General features: G+C 38.7%; 1 protein-coding gene across 1 annotated transcript; it reads right to left on the bottom strand.

The window, feature by feature from the left end:
- Positions 1-11,331: 11,331 nt before the first annotated feature.
- On the bottom strand, positions 11,332-14,294 carry LOC306638870 (T-cell surface glycoprotein CD1e, membrane-associated-like). Its single transcript, XM_079102290.1, has 6 exons — positions 14,097-14,294; positions 13,478-13,774; positions 12,646-12,924; positions 12,127-12,405; positions 11,645-11,738; positions 11,332-11,520 (listed from the first exon to the last, which is right to left on the bottom strand). The coding sequence occupies exons 1-6, from the start codon at positions 14,230-14,232 to the stop codon at positions 11,349-11,351; spliced, it is 1,257 nt and encodes a 418-aa protein (XP_078958416.1). The 5' UTR covers positions 14,233-14,294; the 3' UTR covers positions 11,332-11,348.
- Positions 14,295-22,014: the final 7,720 nt, after the last annotated feature.

Here is a 22,014-nt window from a genome sequence, read left to right as displayed (position 1 = left end):
CGGAGCTCTGGTGTGGTCCTTCAAGACCAAGCGTCCCACCACGCTTCTCCTCCAGGCAGCCCCCCTGTGTTCAGGAGCTGTCACTTTAAGACCAAATAACTCACCACTCGCCTTCTCCTCTGAGCAGCCGCCTGGAGCACTAATGCAGTCACTGTGAGTCCAAAGGACCCGCCGCGCTCCTTCTCCTCCTTCTCCTACTCCTCCGGGCAGGCCCCGGGGTTCAGAAGTGGTCAGGGTCCAAACAGCTCGCCACGCAGCCCCTTCTCTGGCAACCGCCTGTAGTTCCCGTATAGTCGCCCGAATCCAAGCGGCTGCTCCTCTTCCTCCTCGTCCTCAGGGCAGGCCCCGGGGTTCAGAAGCGTTGTTCTGATTCCAAACAGCTCGCCGCGTGGCTTCTCCTCTGGCAACCGCCTGCAGCTCTGGCGCAGTCTCTCTGAATCCAAGTGGCCACGCTCCTCTCCTCCTCCTCAGGGCAGGCCCTGGTGTCCTGAGTCCACACAGTTCTCCCCGCCTCTCCTCCCCCGGGCAGCCGCCGGAGCCCCAGTGGCTGTTCCGAGTCCCAGCGCTGTGCCGACCGGCCTCCTCTATGGCGCTCCAGCGGGGGGAGGGGCGTCTCGCCGGCAGTTCTACTTCACAAAGTTTCCTGCGTTCCGGGACCCCCGTCCCATCCGGGATGCCCCCCCAGGGGGTGAGAGTCACCCGGCTACTTTGAGTTGGTCCCAAGCGTCTCAATATCTCCTCTCTTGAATCCTGAGTTCTGGAGCAACACGTAATGCAGCCACCCTCTAGGCCGCCATCTTGAAAACCGATTCTTGCTTTTATTTCTTGTGCTATGGGAGTCCTGTTGAGGAAGTCTGATACTAAGCCGACCTGTTGAAGATTTGGACCTACTTTTTCTTCTATAAGATGCAGGGTCTCTGGTCTGATTCCGAGGTCCTTGATCCATTTTGAGTTGAGTTTTGTGCAGGGTGAGAGATAGGGGTTTAATTTCATTCTGTTGCATATGGTTTTCCAGTTTTCCCAGCATCATTTGTTGAAGAGGCTATCTTTTCTCCATTGCATATTTTTGGCCCCTTTGTCTAGTATGAGAAAATTGTATTTATTTGGGTTTATGCCCATGTCCTCTATTCTGTACCATTGATGTACCTATCTATTTTGGTACCAATACCATGCCATTTTTGTTACTATTGCTTTGTAGTAGAGTTGAAGATCTGGTATTGTGATACCCCCTGCTTCACTCTTTCTGCTAAGGATTGCTTTAGCTATTCTGGGTTTCTTATTCTTCCAGATGAATTTCATGATTGCTTGCTCTATTTCTGTGAGGTAGGTCATTGGGATTTTAATTGGAATTGCATTGAATCTGTATAGCACTTTTGGTAGTATGGCCATTTTGACAATATTAATTCTGGCTATCCAAGAACATGGGAGATCTTTCCATCTTCTCAGGTTTTCTTTAATTTCTTTCTTTAGTGTTCTGTAGTTCTCATTGTAGAGGTCTTTCACCTCTTTTGTGAGATTGATAGAATGGCTATTATCAAGAACACAAGCAACAATAGGTGTTGGTGAGGATGTGGGGAAAAAGGTACACTCATACATTGCTGGTGGGGTTGCAAATTAGTGCAACCACTCTGGAAAGCAGTATGGAGATTCCTCAGAAAGCTTGGAATGGAACCACCATTTGACCCAGCTATCCCACTCCTCGGCCTATACCCAAAGGACTTAAAATCAGCATACTACAGCGATACAGCTACATCAATGTTCATTGCTGCTCAATTCACCATAGCCAGATTGTGAAACCAACCTAGATGTCCTTCAATTGAATGGATATAGAAACTGTGGCATATATATATACAATGGAATATTACTCCGACATAAAGAATGATAAGATTATGGCATTTGCAGGCAAATGAATGAAATTGGAGAATATCATGCTAAGTGAGATAAGCCAATCTCAAAAAACCAAAGGACGAATGATCTTGCTGATAAGTGGATGATGACATATAATGGGGGGTGGAAGGGGTTAGCATTAGGGATAGGATTAAGTTTAGGGAAAGGTTAGGGAGGGGGGCAAGAATGGAGGAAGGAAGGACTGTATAGAGGGAAAAGAGGAGTGGGTGGGGGGGGGCGGGGGAAAAATGGCAGAGTGACTCAAACAACATTGCCCTGTGTAACTTTATGATTACACGAATGGTATGCCTTTACTCCATGTACAGAGAATCAAAATGTATCCCATTTGTTTACAATAAAGAAATAAATAAATAAAGTACCTAAAAAAGGTGCTTTTAAAATACTTAAAAAAAAAAAGCTATAGTAACAAAAACAGCATGGTATGGACATCAAAATAGACATGAAGACCAATGGAATAGAATAGATGACTCAGAGAAAAACCCACATACTTCAACCTTCTGATACTTGACTTCTGATACTTGACAAAGGTACCAAAAATACATGTTGGAGAAAAGATAGACTTTTAAACAAATGGTGCTAAGAAAACTGAACATCCGTATGTAGAAGAATGAAACTGTCACTCTGCACAAAAAATCAAATCAAAATGGATCAAAGACTTAGGATTAGACCAGGAACTTTGCATCTGCTAAAAGAAAACACAAGGTTGGCACTCCATCATATTGGTGCAGGTGTTAACTTCCTCAACAAGTAAAGGTCAAGAAATAAAACTGAGAATCAGTTAGTGGGGTGCCATCAAATTAAAAATTTCCACCTATCAAAGAAATGGTTAAGAAAATGAAGAAAGAGCCTACAGAATGGGAAAAAAAAAATCTTTGCCAGCTTCTCCTCTGACAGGGGATTGATATCCAAAACATATGAAGAATTCAAGAAACTTAACACAGATTTCATCTCAGTCCAGTTAGAATGGCAATTATCAAGAGTATTATACATAAAAAGTGCTGGTGAGGATGTGGGGGAGAGGCACATTTATGCATTGTTGGTGGGACTGCAAATTAGTTCAAGTACTCTGGAAAGTAGGATGGAGATGCCTCAGAAAACTAGGAATGGAACCATCACATGACCCAGCTATTCCACTCCTTGATATTTATCCAAAAGAACTTAAATCATCACACTATATCGATATAGTCACTTCGATGTTTATAACAGCACACTTCAAAATACCCAAATTTTGGAGTCAGCCCAAATGCCCATCAGTAAATGAACAAGTTAAGAAAATGTGGTATAGATACACAAAAGAGTTTTACTCAGTCTTAATGAAGAATAAAATTATGGCACTTGCTGCTAAATAAATAGAAATGGAGAACATCATTCCAAGTCATACACAGAAAATTAAGGGCCAAATATTTTCTTTCACATGTGGAAGCTGGAGCCAAATAAGGAAAAGAAAGCAGGAGGGGATACGATATCATAAAGCTAAAGAGAAGAGCAATGGAGCAGAAGAAGGAGGTTGAGAGGGAGGGAGAGGGATAAGAAAGGGGAGGAAACGTAGAATCAATTTAACAAAAATCACATTATGTGCATATATAAATATACTATAAAAATTAACTTTTATGTATATGTAGAAAGCATCGATCAAAAATAAATGAATGAAAGGAAGATTTTTAAGTAGAGAAAGGGGAATATAGGCAGAGGGGAGGGAAGAGAAGAGGGAAACTATAATGGAGTAAATTAAATTCCATGCATTTACAGTTTTATTGAAGTGCACCTAACTTCTGAGTATAACTAAAATTCTCTAATAAAAATGAATGAATAAATAGACAAATAGGAAAAAAATTCTCCTGTATTTGACTCAATATGTACTTTTTATGACTACTTGCCTTATTACACCCCTGTATAGCCTTGCCTGCTTACACAAACATACATATAAATGAACTTATAATTATAGAATGTTTTATGCAAAAATTCTATTAAAATTAATAAATATTTCTTGATATGGTGATACACATCTGAATTCCAGCCACTTGGGAGACCAAGGCAGGAGGATTGGCAGTTCAAGGTCAACATGGATGATCTAGCAAGACCAATAAATAAAAAGACTGTGGGTATAGCTCAGTGGTAGAGCCCAAGCCTAGCATGCACAAAGGCCTGGATTCAGTATCTAGCATAAAAAAAGGAAAAAAAGAAAAAGAAACAATAAAAGGCAATAAATATTAAACACATTCTATAATATTCTAACATTTTTCCATTTAAAAAAGTGTTTATTCTGTTTTCATTTTTTTGAGAATTGTTATTGTCCTTCATTTGAAAACTATTGGTAGTCTAAATACTTTCTTGACCCACACACACAAAATAATGGCACCAACTCTCTCCGGGAAAGGAATTTCTCCTTTTCCTTTAAATGTAAAATCTGAATGCTGGCATAATACATAGGTATCTTAGTGGCAAGCAAAGATGCCACTCCTAGTTTTTTTGAAAAAATTTTAAGAGTGAGGATTTGAAACTACTTTTTAGTTCTTTTAACAAATTGAGTTCAAATTGAGTCTAGGTAAATTCCATGTGATTTCTTACCATGATTTAACCAGCTAATTTGACCAGCCAACTGGCCTAAAGGAAAATTATTAAGAAATTCTTTATTTTATCCCAAGAGACAGGTGAGAATCAGAAGCTGATGTTATTGCACTCAGGAGACTTCAGATGACTAAAAACAAGCAAGGCAGCTCCTGGAACTGGTTTTCAAACTGAGGTTTGAACTGAGGAGTAATCCACAGTTCTCTCTATGAAGCATCCCTCCATAAAGGCACCTAAGAATTGCTCCAAAGTTTTGAAAGAAATATGTGGTAGCAACCCTGGATATAGATATCACTCTCTCACTGTGGAGAACAGCAACTGTAACCAGCACTGCAGGCAGCAGAGAGTTTGCAATTGGAAGTGTGGCTGGAGAGGAACACACAAAGCAGGTGCTGCTTGTAATTTGCTGAAAGGCTGACTTGTGGAGATATTTAGCAGTTCTGAATTTGTTCTGGTACAGACAAGGTGGTTGGGGGAGGGTCACAGTAATTTTGGTGTAGATATAATCATGCTCCTTTTGTAGTCACAGATGGTGACCCCAGGTGTGATACTTGTGTTTAAGAGTTCACTTTTTTTTAAACTACTATATTGAAGTATGATTGACATGAAAAACAAAACTGTACATCTTGTATAAGACTCAATGAATTTGAGAAGATATGCCCATGAAATAATCACCACCAAGGCCACACATATATCTATCACCTCCTAAAGTTTCTTACAATTTTGTGAGTTACAGACACTATGAGGTCTAGTACATGTCCAGAATAGGTTATTTATTCATAACTGAAACTGTACACCCTTTAACCATCACCCCTCCCCCCCAGAATTTCTTCTTCCCGGTAACTCCTGGAAACTGTGATTCTGCTCTCTACTTCCAAGAACTCATCTCCTTTGCTCTGCAACAATTTTCAATACCTGTGCAATGGCCTTTAAGATCCTTAAATGATCTGATTCCAACTCACCAGCCTCATCTGCTACCACGTTCCTCATCACTTGTACCGGTCTAGCTATTGTATTTCTCTTGGCTTTTAGAAAAGTCCCAGTATCATGACACTCTGATTCTAGTTCCTTTTTGTGGAATGCTCTTCCCCCAAATATTCACAGATTGCTTCTTGTTGTTCCTTGAGGTCTCTTCGCAAATGCTCCATTCTCTATGTGGCCCACCTGTTCATGATATTTAAAATGATGGCCCTTGTTTCTCTCTGTTCATCTCTTCAGTTCTCAAAGCACATCTCACTACCTTATATGTAATATTTTGGTTTACTTACTGTCTGTCTCCCAAACTCCCCCACTATCAATGAAAGCTCTGTAAAGATAGGGTATATTATTTGCCTCTGCTGTATTTCATTACCTGTAAAAGCATTGATCATATAACAGGTTTCTAATAAATATTTGTTGGATGTATAGAATAGTAGCAAAAGCAGAAATTTTAAAGAAATATTGTCTATAACACTTGGTAGTTATGTGACCTTTGTCTCCCCATCTATTATACAGCAATAATAGTGCCCACTCAAAATTATTAGAAGGACAACATGAATTAATATGAATAGGTATGCAAAGAGCATATGACCTACCAGGGACTCCATTCAAAGAAATTTTATTATTCCATCAGCCTTAACCAAAGAAGAGACACTTGCCATTTGCTTTAATAATTGAGTTCATGCTCAATATGTGATTAGTAATTTGAGTTACATTTTTGGTGGTGTTGTTCACACTTGGACCAGCATCATAAAGGGAATGAGAGATCAGACAACTTGTAAGAAGGCATTGGTGCTGGCTATTCAGGAAGAATGACAACACAATCCAAAGAAAGCTTTGATCTTGATAAACTAGTCCAACTCTGGGACTATTTGCAGAAGAAAGTGAGAATGGGAAAAGGGTAAAAAGATGATGAAGTGGTTTTCAGAAATTAAGGGTAAAGTCAAAGTTCCAGAAATCTCTAGGTACTTTCTGTGAGTAATATGAAGAAATAGTCCCATGCTTCAGCCATGCTGCTGCCTTTGAACACAGGCTCCAGGGCAGGTGCTGCATCCATATCTTTTCAAATCTGCAGATGGTGTTTTGAGAGGCCCAAGTTCCAGTTTCAGTTTATGATGTTCCTAAGCAGGTCTTCCACGTCCTCAGCTTAGCTCATTCATCAGGCAGAGAATATCACGCAGGCATCCTCCACCGCTCCGGTTCTCTGAGTGAATATGGCCACCATGCCTTTTTTGCTTTGGCCCCAGCATCTTCTGATTCTTCATGTTTTCCTGCAACCTCCTCTGACAACAATGCTACTTCAAGAGAAATTTACCAGCAAGAAAGAACGCTCCCCCAATCTCTTGTTCCCAAACTCAACATTTGTCATTTCTAGTATATTTGTGTTTGCAGTGGAACACAGTAAGATCTGGATTTGTACATTATCTTCTTGGTTTTATATTTGGTGGATGCAGAAACTGCTATCTTTCGTTCTTTTTAAAAAAAGTAGTTTCTGTGTTTGAGCCAGAATCATATAGTTTCCAATCCTAGATAGCACCTCTCTCCTAAGGTGATTTAGTGTCCTTTATAATTCAGTACAAACTTCTAAATCCTGAATTGGTGTTTTTTTTAATAGAAAAATCTGAAAATTTCTTCTCTATCTTTAGTTTTTTGTTACAATTTGTTTATTGAAAAACCAGTTTCTGTGTTATTTGAAATTCCACAGTTATGCTGATTGCATCCTCATGATGTAATCATTGAGTGAATGAACTTTCAAGGATACTTATTTTGAACTTGTGATGTTTAGGGAAGGAGGTCAGGAATCATATATGTTTATATATAATCTCAGTTTTTTAGAATATGTTTCATTATTTTAGTCTTTTTTTGTTCTTTTTAATTATACATGAGAGTAGAGTGAATTTTGACATATTTATACAAGCATGGCATATATCTCATTATAATTAGGATCCCAATCTTGCGGATGTACATGATGTGAAGTTCACTTTGATGTATCATATATGTTATAGAGAAGTTATGTAGATTCATTCCACTGTCTTTCCTATTCCTGTGCCCCCTCCCTTCTCTTCATTCCTCTTTGTCTAATCCACTGAACATCTATTTGTCCCCCTTGTTCTGTGTTAGCACTCATATCATAGAGAACATTAAATCTTTGGGTTTTGGGGATTGGCTTATTTCACTTAGCATGGTAGTCTCCAGATCCATCCATTTCCTCACAAATATCATAAAGTCACTCTGCCTTATGGCTGAGTAATATTCCATTGTGTATATATACCACATTCATCTGTTGAAGGACACATAGGTTGGTTCCATAGTTTGGTGATTGTGAATTGATACTATATATTATATAACTATAATATATAAATATTGATAATATAATACTATAAACATTGATGTGGCTGTGTCACTGAAATGTGCTGATTTTAACTCCTTTGGATATATATATATATAGGGAAGTGGTATAACTGGATCAAATGGTGATTTCATTCCTTGTTTGTTGAGGAACAACCAAACTGCTTTCCAGAGTGGTTATACCAATTTATAGTCCCATCTGCAATGTACCCTTTCCCCCACATCCTAAACAACATATATTGTTACTTATACTCTTGATAGTTGCCATTCTGATTAGAATTAGGTAAAACCTAAGTGGAGCTTTAACATCCATTTCTCTAATTGCTAGAGATGTTGAACATTTTTTTCACATATTTGTTGACTTTTCTTATTTCTTTTGAGAAGAGTCTGTTTTGTTCCTTTGTCCATTTATTGATTGGGTTGTTTGGATTTTTGGTGCTAAGCTTTTTACATTCTTTTTATGATGAAATTACTCAGTTTAAAGGTTTACATGGCAAGGATAGCATAAAATGTTTCTGACAATATCCCGAACTAATATTGAAAACTTCCCCAAATTATGTTGACTTGTTATTTTTTATGGAATGATTATATGTCCTCTGACTTTTTAAAAATTTATCTGTGTCAGTTTTATAAAAATTGAGAATGCACATATATAAGTAGCCCTCATCCATCTCCCCAAGAGGTATGTCTTGTGCTTCACTCAAATCTATGTCCACATCTCAACCATAGCACCTTCTCATAAAAAGAATCAGATTGCATTAAGTTATCATGTTCAAAGATCTAGAGTTTCCTGAGAATCAAAGCACACAACAGTCTTCTTTCCCTAGGAAATTCCCTGGGATTTACCAAAGTACAGCAAAAAGAAACCCAGAGTAGCACCTTATGGGTAACTACGCTTGCCAGTCTTAGGACAGAAGACTCAGATAAGATGCTCTGAGATTGCCTCCCTCTTTCCTAAGTCTACATTTATACATAAGCACACAGAAAGATAATAGCTGAAGGAAAGAGAGAACTTTGAGCATTTTTTCATCTTTAAACAATATAATGACCTACCTTTATCTTTAAGTGACACCAGAACTTTGGAAACTCCTGGAAATCTATCACTTATCAGATAAAGATCAGTGTCACTAAAAGCTCTTCTTGAAAGCCAACATTTAATATCATTTTCCAATTCAAATATATATTTATTATATATATATATAATATATATATATTATATATATTATATATATATATATATTGGCCCAATATGTCAAGCTATAATCTGATCAGGAGGCTACAAGCGTGATCAAGTCAGATGGAATTTAGGATGACATACTTCCTCTATTTTAAATGAAAAAGTCAATAAATACATAAAATGAGGTAATTACAACTAAATTAAATATTTAAAATAAACAGAGTATTGGAATAGGATATGACTGAGGTGGAGTGGGTTACTTAGACTAATCAGCAAATTTCTCTCTATACAAGTGACACTTGAACTGAGAAAAAGTTTGACATAATTGAGGGACAGAAAGAAATTAAGTGTCACAGAAACACAAGATGTGGTAGAGAAAAGATCAGGCATGGAACCATGGAAGTTGGCTTGCATCAGATGGGGACCTCAAAAATTATTGTGATGGCAATAATGGCAAAAATTATTTCAATGAGAAACATGGGAAAGATATTTTTCACTACACCCCTTGTGTCAGAATTGTACTTGAACCTCTTTATTTTGAAAGAGCTCACCCTTCTGGATTTAAACCATGGAGAGAACGCTTGACCGCCAACATTTGCTGCTCCAAACAACCCCTTAGAATTCTACTTTCCTCTCTGGTCTGGAGAGCGCTGCCCCTAGATAAGCTAACTGAACACATCATACAGAGGGTGATGGACTCTCACCTGTGGAAGGCAGCCTCATTGCTTCCTTCTTAGGTAAATACTATACCTGCATAAATGACCGTTGAACTTGAAAATGCTTCCCATGAAGTTATAAACTTGCACCAAGAAACCTCCATACTCTGTTCTATGATCTCATCCAAAGAAAGAAGTTGAATGGACATCTACATGAACTCTGCATTCTAATAGTTCCCTGCTTTCCAACAAGCTAATTCAAATGTACTGCAACTCAACTAGATAATTTAGTAATTTATATAAAAAGAAGAGAAACAAACTGTATAATGATGATGATGATGATGAAGATGATGATGATATGATGATGGACCAAAATAAAGTAGGCACAGAGCTAAACTGGCATCAAATCTTTCTTTCCAATCATTGCCTTTCCTCTGACTCTTCCCATTAAAATTGTCCTCAAATCCCATGTTGTCTTCCTAATTGCTCAAAATGTGACTTTTTTTCCCATAATATGCACATCAACAAAGACATACACATTCTCCTGGAAGTAAGAATGACAATTTGAACCCCTTCTTGCTTGACTGGTGATAGCTCACATGGTATTATTTAAATATCTTGAAGATGCATTAACACTAATCACAGTGTAGTCTGAGGCATTTACCTGCCTCCTTTACCTCTGGTCAGGTATAAAGGGAAAGAGGAACTGTTTTAATAAGCACACAGTCAAATGATGGAGAGATTTCAAAGAAGAAATGGGCTAAGACAATATTGCTTTATCTGAAAGTAAACACATTTTGGTCAGCATTTGTTGAAATACATTACATTTAGGCAGAAATAGAATCAAAATTTATGATGTTAGTGTGAAATAAAAATGCAATATTTCCTGGGATATTATGAAGCTTTAAACCAAGATGAGTCCTTTCAGGGCAGGGGACCATGTACTTACAAGTACACACACCTAAATCCTACTTTCAAACATCTTAAAAAAGAGAGAAGAGCAAAAAACCTAAGTAAAGACTGATCAGAGCAAGAAGAAATAAGTGTGTTCAGGAAGACCAGTCTAATCTGGGTAGTATAGGAGACCTTTCAATTGGGAGACCCTTGGAATCATCCATGAGAAGGAGGCACCTGAGTTACATCTCGAAGGATCAATGGTGATATACATATGAACAAAGCAAAACAGATATCACTGAAAGATAAAAAGCAAAGGTGTCCAAAGAGATCAATAGCTCTGCCAGAATAAGTTGTTTGAAGAAAATCGTATGTTCTTTAGAGATCATAAACCACATATAAGGAGTAGACAAGGAGTACGGAAAACCGTGCTCGCACAGCTCCTTGCTCTTTCGGCCCTACCAGCGGGACAAAAGACACGTACTCTTCAGAAGTTCATGAAGCAGCTTCCCCCTTTATTCAGATAATACCCTCAATATATAAGCAGTTTCATGCATAAGCAATGTAACCAGATATGTCCATCCAATCCTGTTAAAGGTCAAGTGATCACTTGTTCAAGCATACATGTAAAGTATATCTGTCCACGTGCTAGGTGGCTGAACTGATTATCATACAGCCAATTGTAAATGCTTCCTGCCTCTTTCCAGGCATAATCAGGACGCCGTTTGCTCTCTGCCAGTCGCCATCTTTAGATGCACGTGGCATAACCCTGGGCCCCGGGTTTTGCCCACCACAAAGGAGTTTACATGCAAGGTAAGCTAATGTAACCCTAGTTGGTTTAGACTTGTTTTCCATTTCAAAATTCTCATTTTGATCCATGATTCTGGTGTCAAGCGAAGCTGATGTGCTGGATTCCTGGGGTCCTGGGTTTTGGCTCCCCAGGGAAAGGCAGAGTTGGATAGACAAGGAGAGTGGATTTTCCAATTTGAGCTGTGAAAAAAGAAGAGGATTTTAATCTTCAAGAAGGGAATCACAGAGGAAGGGGAAAAGGGAAAAGATACAAGAAAGGAGAACAAGTTGACAGAGGATGAACAAAGAATAAGAAAAGGCCCACCTCTGCTTTCTATACCACGAGTGCAATACAATCAGCAGGACCAGGGTGACGATGGCAGTCAAACACATCAGAATGAGAAGGTTGAGGTATCCACCTGGTTGGGATAAAACAAGCAGAGGCATCCATGAAATCCTCCTGATCCACCACAGGTTAGGTTTCTGTCATGAGGGCAGGGGATTTCCTAGAGTTCTCAGCTGTGTTCTAGAGCCCATATTTTAATTCCTCTTGAATCTATGTCTGTCATGTACCCCCAACACTCTTCCACCAATTGATATTTTCCTCCTTCTTTTTTCTTTATTTCCTCTGATTTTGAATATTGAATTTCTTCAAATTTACTTGCTCTCATTCCCTACCCTTCTTTATGTGGATTTTTTCAGTTTTATGCTTCCCGTGCTTAGCATTCCTTCCTATTTTCCCAGCTCCTCACTCAAAATCTCTGGGACTATCTTCCATCATTCCCAGTAGGGTCCCAGTTCTCTCACCCCAGTGAATGATTATGTCATGGCTTCCCAGACTGCTGTGCTTCACCCTGCAGGCCAGTCCTGCTGCCTCCTCAGTTGCCACATTCAGGGTTACTCCAAGATACCACGTTCCATCTGCATTAGGTAAGGTGTCACCTCGCTGTGTGGCCCGTTGCTCCTGCTCACCCCGCATCCACATCACCCACACAGGCTTTGGGTAGAAGCCAGAGATGTGGCACACCAGCAGCAGACGTCCAGGTCCAGGACTAGGACCACTGGACAGCCAGACCTCGGGTTTTACTACACAGGAAAAAAGGGGAGAAATGAAAGTATGGTGAGCACTTTGGGCTAGAGTTCAGGTACTTGGGTGCCTTAGAAGTTTGAGTAATCACTTCTTTCTTTTCTCTGAAAAATAATCCTAAAGTCAGACATCTCTCCCTCTGACCTCATTGCTTGTTTCAACAAGATGATGAGAAAGATTAAATTCAAACACAAGAGTAAAAGCAATAGGAACAGGAGGGGAGGGAGGGTCAGGCTCACCTTGCCGTTCCAAATCTGACTTCCCTGCTTCAAGGAGGCCTCCCAGATATTGAGGACAAATGTCATCGAGAAGGCTCTGCACTATTTCCTTGATATCTTCATAGAGATTGAGCACCCTACAGACCTTCTGGGCCCGACTCCCTGCTCCTGGAGATGGCTCCCAGGAACTTCCTTGGAAACTCAGGAAATCTGATCCTTGATATGCTCCATTTAAGAAGCTCTCTGAGGCCTGCCCGGCATGCAGTCTACACCCTCCTGATATCTGGAGCTCAAAGGGGTCTGAAAGTAGACAGAAAAAAGATTCAGTATGAAAAGAGTGACAAGAAGGGAACTTAAAAAAAAAAAAAAAAACCAGAATGATGGGATTCATGTGAGAACATTGCTGGGGAATCATATAGAAAACTAGAATTGAGATGCAAAATGAAAGGTAAATTTGTGGGAAGAAAATTCGAAGACAATAAATGTATATTAGAATAATTGATAGGGAAGGGGTAGAAAGAAAGGCTGTCAGGAAGACAGGAGACTGATCTGGAAAAACTCACATAAGAGTGGTGAGGTACAGATCAGTCCATGTGAATCCTCAGGTCAAAGTTAGAGGGGCAGAACATGAGGGTGTATCCAAGGGTGTGAAGAGATTAGCTCATGCAGGCCCTGTTGTGTCTATGGCAGGGTGGGGGTGGTGAAGGGTGAAGCAGAGAAGTGAGTGTGAGCCAAAGGGAGACAGGGAGTAAGGTCAGGAAAGATGGAGAATGGTAGAAGCTGGTAAGCCAGCTTCCCCCTTTGAAGGGTCAGAGACCTCAGGCAGAAGATTAACTTGGAACATCAAACTCACATTCAAACTGGAACTGACTAGAAAAGGCCTGCACTACCCTGGTGAAACCATGGAAATACAGCTGGAACAGTGATTGAAGATTCTTCAATTCCTCCTTGCTGAAGTTTCCTTGGGACCAGGGCTTCAGATATTCGAAAGTGTTTACAACATTGTCCCAGCTAAGAATCTGCAGGTCATCCAGCCATCCTGAGGCCTGGGTGTTGGCCCAGCTGTGGTTGGCAAAGGAGGCGATGTGGAGTAGGTGGAAGGAGTGGGGCTCTTCTGCTGCTGCATGATGTGATCCAAGAGTCTGAGTAGCTGAAAGAGAGGAGAGTGACCATTGGAGAGAATATAAGGGATGATAGAAGAGATACTGCAGGAAGAAGAGGAATGGAAAGGAAGAATGGAGAGAGTTATAGTTTGCAAATATCCCAATAGCTGCTATTCCCTAATCCAGGTCCCCATCCCTAAAATCAGAAGACAGAAACAGTCGAGAAGCAAGAATCCTGTCTGAGGAAGTAGTCTGGAATGTAGACCCCAAGAGCATAGTGTAAGAGGATTGCCACCTTTGGGCAAGTACCCCAAGAGCTTTCTCTCCTGTGCCTGACCACAGATATCTTTCTACCTGAGCTCTTCTTACCAGTTGTGCTTTGCCCATGGCAGAGAAGTCCCTCGAAGAGGAGAAGGAGCAGGAATAGCATTTGGAGCTTTGATATCTTGGCCAGAAAACTCTCCTCAGAACTCAGATATATGCTGCCCTTCCTACACCTTCTCATGCTCTCATCTGTCTTTCTGTGTGGCACAGATTAACCTCTCCCTCTACCCACTTCCCTGTCAGAAAATCCTCAATTGCCTTGCTCAGCAGCAACCTCCCCCAGTGTCTCTCATTTCCCTCTACCTTTCCCACTGTTGGCTTTCAATTTTCTCTTCTCTTGCCTGCATTCTCCCGACTTCCCCTACTGCACCAACTGCACAAATCCTGGAGACTTGGATTTGGACAAAGAGTATAGTCTGTCATGTGGCTGAAAAAGATCAATGGCTTTTGGTCTTAGAGGAATCTAGCTCACATGTGAGTTCGTAATGTTCTCATCTGCAAAAAGAAGTGGCGGAAGTTGCTCAGATGGTGCACAGTTACCTTCCTGCAGTCTCCCCTTTTCTTGTCTATCTGTGGTCTTCTCCTGCTCCTCACCTTTTCTCCCTTTTATTGGTTCTCCCTATCTTTCTCTACTTAGCCATTATTTTTGCCTGAGTCTACTATTGTTCTGTATGATTATAACCCATGAATTTCTTTCTTAGAATGACCTGTTTGCTGGGGTGGTATCCTAACCTGAAAACAGGCACTGTGCTTCCAAGAGAAACTAAAACAGCAAAACCTCCAACAGAAACTCCTTAATTCTTGCTAGAAATTGAAGGAGCAAGTGCATCATATGCCAACAAGAGTGGGGCTTATTGTGAGTGACAGTTTCCTATTTGTACAGAAAATTCAGGTTGGTGTGACATATTTATTTTAAATAGCAGAAAAAGTTGAAGCATAGTATTCTACATATTTTTACTAAAGATATTGAAAGAGGTATATGTCATACAACATGATAAAAACAAATTAGAAAGCTGGTGTTAAAACAGATGGAAGACATAGAGGGATTTGCATGTAAGAAGTTAGTATTACAATTTAGGGAACAAAGAAAAGCAAAACAAGAGAAATGAGTAAGCCTCGATTATGAAAGATTATTCATGCAACACTGGGGAATTGTCTTTTGTTTTTTCAAGAAAGTGAAAGATGCCAAACACAAGAGTGAAGTGGCAAAATGCCATTTAGGAAAACTGCCTAGATCCCAATTGGATTTACTGGAGGACACATCAGAGTGATAATACAAAGATGGCGGATGATCACAGTGACCAGAATAAAGGCAGCAGCAGTGAGAACCAAGAGGAGTGCCCAAAAGAGGAAATGGCAAAGATAACATGGACTTCAGAATCGTGACTGTGGGGAGATAATATGGCAACACAAAGAGAGAGAACATAGTTGTTACATCTTCAAACTTCAGATGCACAGTTCAATGTGTCAGCATGGGCCACTTTGGGATTCAGGCTATATTTGAAGATCTCAGGAAGAACTGAGATGGTTCATGGTATGTGGGTTGTTGCAAGGGGGTGTTATGAACTACAACCTCCCACGCATATGGTGGCACAGAAAGAAGTGAAGACTTTTCCAACTTTTTCAAATCATATTTTAAACTTCCTTTTTATCATCTACACTTTGGGAAATATTAAATTATCTTGATGTGTGTTCATTTATTTATTCTTGAATCATTATAAATATTTATTCAGTGCTTACTCTGTGACAGGCATTTTACTTAGCACTGAAAATATATAATGGTAATTCAAATTAAGAGTGGGGAGAATATATAGTACTTGTCCGGGTAGAGTTCAACATGGAGAGAAGAAACCACACAAACAAATATATAACCATAATTGTGTAAGCACCTAATTGAGAAGTACACTGTACTTTCATAACAAATGATAAGAGGAATAGACTAGATCAAGGGACAATTTCCCAAACCAGTAACAGACCTGGGTCCAAGGGAAGATTAAAAGTTAACTCGGAAAAGAGAACACAGAGCAATCAAAACCTGTGTAAGTATAGGTAGGATCTCCCATCTGAGGAACTGAAAAAGTGATTCACATATATTTCACAACAAAATGTCTCAAATACTAAAATCTACTTCTCTGTTCTAATCATGTCTTTTCTTGAGAAGATGGGAAAAATATAATTTCAGATATGACCACTCATTGAATCTTATAGCATACCCTAGTAAAAGTTATATTAGTTTCTCATTTAAGTGACAAGCTCGGAAGACTTATCTTCTGATCTTGACATTATCCATGCACAGTAACCTGCCACGTCTGCAATTCTCCAACTCAGTAAAAGAAGTTTCAGAGCTCATTCTTCTATCCATTCATCAAGTTCTCAGTTTCCTTTGTTCTTGTCAACCATCACTTTCAGAGAGACGGCCTCTGGGGTAACCTCTGGGAGGCCTGGGTCTTCCTTCTCCCCACTACCATGTTAGGCAGAAATAAGCTAAACAGAGTACCTCACTTCTGCTACATCACCACCTCACTTCTGCTACATCACCACCTGGTGGGCCTCTGAGGTCCTTTTGAACATCCAACGAGACTCTTCTAAAGTTCTTTGATTCTGCGTGACCCTGAATCCTCACAGGAGTGAGAATATTCACAGGGCATGTTAAGACCATGCAGTTGAAGAGTTGTTGCTGTAATTTTACTGTGGGGAATTTCCAGAATGAGAGAGTAAAGAGCTTGGCTAATCATCTTCACCTAAAACAGTGATAAAACTGCACAACTGTGGTCAAACTATTCAAAACAATCATATTGTAAATCTGGAAAGGAACCGGAGGTATGGAACTAATTGAGAAGCGCTTATTCTAAACCACAACTGAACCTGGATAAGCACAATTGTAAGCACATCTTCTTCCCATATCCAGTAGCTTTGTACCAGTGCAGCCAAAAACAACAACAACAGAAAACAAAAAACAAAAAAAAAACCCCAGAAGCATCCTTGCTGGATGTGGCTAACATGATGAAGAGTAGGAGGAAAAACGAGAAACCCAACATTGTCATCAGAAACAATAACAAACCCCTTGGCAAACAAATGGGAAAAGTTTACTTCCCAGCCTGAGGATGTAACACTGAATGAGGTGAGCAGTATACCAGAAGATTAGCCAGAAAATCTTGAGACACATACTGTGAATAAGATAAGATTTGGAACCTAATTAGCCCCCTCATGTTCCTGGCAAACTGGAAGAAAACCTGCAGGTACACAGCTGCACACATGTTCAAAGAGATCAAAAATGACCATCCCTTGCTTTCTGTAAGTCCCTGCAGGAATGTGAGCCACCCCGCCCCCTTATTGTTTTTCCTCCTTGCACATCATGGGAGGAAACAAAAAAAAACAAGTGGAGCAGAAAGGAAAAGTCAGGACTGACTTGCAAAATTCCAGAGCTTGCAGTGAATTTCCTAGCCTCAGAGAAAATCCATTGGCAAAGGGTGGAAGCCTTAACAGCTCAAAATGCTGGAACAAAATCTCTGACCAATCACAAGGCAACCACTAAGCCATGTTGACCTCTAAGAAATTAGACTTAAAAGAAAAAAAAAAAAAAAAACTATTTCTACAACTCAAAAGGAAAAACAGCAGTGGCTATTGTTCTGAACAGCATTAGTGCAGGAGACATAGATCACACAATGCAGATCAGTGTCAATGACTATTGTAGAATCAGAATAAATACATAATCTGTAAATGCATTTTTCAAGAATAAAAAGTGTGTAAAAATGAAGAAGCACTGAAGCGGGGAAGAAGTCAATAGAAACATCTCTTGATGTTGCTTAGATGTGGAGCTTAGCACAAAGATTCTGAAGCTCCTATGAAATAGTATAACTGACCAAAGCCCATATTGAAGAATTATGCAAAGTAAGACAACAATAATGAGAATGATAGATAATATAATTAAAGAGACATAAATGATTTTTTAAAAGTAAATGGAAATTCTGCAGTCTAAAAATACAATAAATTTCTGGCAGGATGACAAGGTAAATATATAAAAGTGATAATATTTCTATATACTTAACATAAGTTTCGCAAATCTGAAGTGTGTGAAAATGATTTTATTCACTGAATTATCAGAATGAATAAAATATCTCTTATGATATTTAATCAAAGAAATGCAATTTTAATCAAAGAAATGCAAAGTAGGTACATTGTAAACTATAAAAATTGCTGAGACAAATTAAAGATTTAAATAAGTAGAGATAATTATTATGCATTCATAATGGCATGTAAAAGAATAAAATAAGAAATAAATCATGTAACACTTGTATTCATTGGCATATACATATATTGTAAACAACAACTCATCTTGTATTTCTGCCAATGAATTGATTTTCTTTTTGCTTGATACCATTTTAAATAAGTAAGGTTCAAAGAAAATTATACCTTATATTATTGCTGCATTTATTTAGCATGATTTTTAATTCTTTACTTTTTAATTTCTATTGTCTAACAGTTTCTGTAAGGGAAAATTCATGCTCATAAAATCTGCAATGAATGACCATCTTTCTTACACCATTTATTATTACTTACTCATTGGCAATAGCAGTAATACTTATCTTATTCCTAATTTTTATGTGAAATATTCCAAATTTTTATATTTAATTTTATTTGCTGCTTTTTGGCTCTAGTGACACCAAATCATATGATAAACTCCTTTTTTTCTTGGTTGATAAAGTGCTTTTCCCCATCAATTAATACTTAATTATATTGATGGTTTTATTAACCATGTGATTAAGAAATCAGGTGGCTTATTTTTTTCCTTTTAAATTAATTTTATATTCCATTTTGAATATTATGTAATAATCATACATATTTATGAGGTGTTGTGTGTATTCCGATAAATGTATGCAATGTATACTGACCAAAATCAAGATAATTAGCATTTACCTCTCCTTTCCATTTTTTAAATTCATTTTTATTGTAAACAAATGGGATATATCTTGTGTTTCTGTTTGTACATGAAGCGTGATGGACTGACAGATCTGACTCCAAGAGAATGTTATAGGCCAGACTCTAAGGGAAATGACTAAACAGACTCCATTTTGCCCTGAGACTCCATGTTATGTAGGAAATAAGCTTCTCCCATGGGAACACCCCGCCTCTGTGCCCATCATCAGTTACTTGGTGTGACATGTAATATCACATGTAATAATATACAATGGCAACTCCTATGTAGTAAAGAATTGCTCTCTTTTGATTCCTATTGCTCCTAAACAATGTACCATGTGAATGGTGATTGTGTGGATGTCAGCAACCATTCTTTAGTTTGTACCTAGGTAAGGGTCATTCTGACCCACTTCCCCTTCTGTCAATGATCTCATGATGTTAATGTGCAATTTCAAATCATAGAACAGACACTTATGACTAATGTGATATTTGATATAAGAACCCCTACAACCCTGTGGTCAGGGCTACTCTCCCAATAGCCATTTTTGGGGGCATTGTATGAGACAGTCAGCTGGTCAGCTTAATAAAGACTGTCAAATTGGACTTCTCAGTGGTGATCGGTCTGTTCTTAAGTTGCGCCCCATAACAGAGGTAGAGGCATATCACGTGTGTAATCATACATTTACTTAGGGTAATAGATTCTGATTCATTCTGTTATTTTTTTTCTTCCCCCCCGACCCCTACCAACCCTTTTTCCCTCTATACAGTCCCTCCTTCCTCCATTCTTGCCCCCCTCTATTATGTGTCATCATCCGCTGCTCAGCAAGATCATTTGTCTTTTGGATTTTTGAGATTGGTTTATCTCACTTAGCATGATATTCTCCAATTTCATCCATTTACCTGCAAATGCCATAATTTTATTATTCTTGTAGACTGAGTAATATTCCATTGTATGTGTGTGTGTGTGTGTGTGTGTGTGTGTGTGTATATATATAATCAATCACAGTTTCTTAATCCATTCATCAATTGAAGGGCATCTAGGTTGGTTCCATAATCTGGCTATTGTGAATTCAGCAGCTATGAACATTGATGTGGCTGTATCTCTGTAGTATGCTGATTTTAAGTCCTTTGGGTATAGGCCGAGGAGTGGGATAGCTGGGTCAAACGGTGGTTCCATTCCAAGTTTTCTAAGGAATCTCCACACTGCTTTCCAGAGTGGCTGCACTAATTTCACCCCACCAGCAATGTATGAGTGTACCTTTTTCCCCACATCCTCGCCAACACCTATTGTTGCTAGTATTCTTGATAATCGTCATTCTAATTGGGGTGAGATGGAATCTGAGGGTAATTTTGATTTGCATTTCTCTTATTACTAGAGATGTCAAACATTTTTTCATATATCTGCTGACAGCTTGTAGATCTTCTTCTGTGAAGTGTCTGTTCATTTCCTTAGCCCATTTGTTGATTGGGTTATTTGTATTCTTGGTGTAGAGCTTTTTGAGTTCTCTATAGATTCTGGATATTAGTGCTCTATCTGAAGTATGAGTGGCAAGATTTTCTCCCACTCTGTAGGTTCTCTCTTCACATTGCTGATAGGTTCCTTTGTTGAGAGAAACATTTTTAGTTTGAATCTATCCCAGTTATTAATTCTTGCTTTTATTTCTTGTGCTATGGGAGTCCTGTTAAGGAAATCTGATCCTAAGCCGACATGTTGAAGATTTGGACCTACTTTTTCTTCTATAAGATGAAGGGTCTCTGGTGTGATTCCAAGGTCCTTGATCCATTTTGAGTTGATTTTTGTACAGGGTGAGAGATAGGGATTTAGTTTCATTCTGTTGCATATGGATTTCCAGTTTCCCAGCACCATTTGTTGAAGAGGCTATCTTATCTCCATTGCATATTTATGGCACTTTTGTCTAGTATGAGAAAATTGTATTTATTTGGGTTTGTGTCCGTGTTCTCTATTCTGTACCATTGATCTACCTGTCTATTTTGGTGCATGGTATGTTTTTTTCCCATCCTTTCACCTTTAGTCTGTGGGAATCTCTTTATATAAGATGAGTCTCTTGCAGGTAGCAAATTGTTGGATCTTTCTTTTTAATTGAACCTGGTAGTCTATGGCTTTTGATTGATGAGTTCAGGCCATTAACATTTAGGGTTATTATTGAGATATGATTTGTATTCCCTGTCATTTGGTTCATTTTTGGTGTTTTTTTTTTTGTTGTTGTTGTTGTTGTTTGTGTGTGTGTGTTTTTTTTTTTTTTTTTTTTGACACAACTTGGTTTCTTCTTTATTTGGCTGTTCCTTTAGGCTAGTTCCTCCCTTTGCTGATTTACATCGTTGTTTTTCATCTCTTCCTCATGGAATATTTTGCTGAGAATGTTCTGTAATGCCGGCTTTCTTTTTGTAAATTCTTTTAGCTTTTGTTTATCATGGAAGGATTTTATTTCGCCATCAAATTTGAAGGTAATTTTTGCTGTTTATAAGATTCTTGGTTGGCATCCATTTTCTTTCAGAGCTTGTAAAATGTTGTTCCAGGCCCTTCTAGCTTTTAGGGTCTGGGTTGAAAAATCTGCTGATATCCATCTTGGTTTCCTCCTAAATGTAATTTGATTCTTTTCTCTTGCAGCCTTTAAAATTCTGTCTTTATTTTGTATGTTAGGTATTTTCATAATAATGTGCCTTGGTGTGGATCTGTTGTAATTTTGTGCATTTGGAGTCTTATAAGCCTCTTTTACCTGGTTTTCCATTTCATTCTTCAGATTTGGGAAATTTTCTGATATTATTTCATTGAATAGAATGTTCATTCCTTTGGTTTGTTTCTCTAAGCCTTCCTCAATCCCAATAATTCTTAAATTTGGCCTTTTCATGATATCCCATAGTTCTTGTAGATTCTGTTCATGATTTCTTACCATCTTCTCTGTTTGGTCAACTTTGTTTTCAAGATTAAATATTTTTCTTCAATATCTGAGGTTCTTTCTTCCAGGTGTTCTATCCTATTTGTTATGCTTTCTATGGAGTTTTTAATTTGGTTTATTGTTTCCTT

Source organism: Sciurus vulgaris (genome assembly GCF_902686455.1).
Source record: "Sciurus vulgaris genome assembly, chromosome: 1".
Classification (NCBI taxonomy): Eukaryota; Metazoa; Chordata; class Mammalia; order Rodentia; family Sciuridae; genus Sciurus; species Sciurus vulgaris.
Note: the sequence above shows the minus strand (reverse complement) of the source record. Positions and strands in the feature narration are given on the sequence as shown.

What these genes read in the sequence shown, in the direction of transcription:
- LOC306638870 (XM_079102290.1), bottom strand. Translation starts at nt 14,232, where the DNA reads ATGAGAAGGTGTAGGAAGGGCAGCATATATCTGAGTTCTGAGGAGAGT. An exon ending in TGACATAATCATTCACTGGG is followed by an intron (nt 11,739 to 12,126) that starts GTGAGAGAACTG and finishes TATCCCAACCAG; the next exon opens with GTGGATACCTCAACCTTCTC. An exon ending in TCGTGGTATAGAAAGCAGAG is followed by an intron (nt 11,521 to 11,644) that starts GTGGGCCTTTTC and finishes CTTTTTTCACAG; the next exon opens with CTCAAATTGGAAAATCCACT.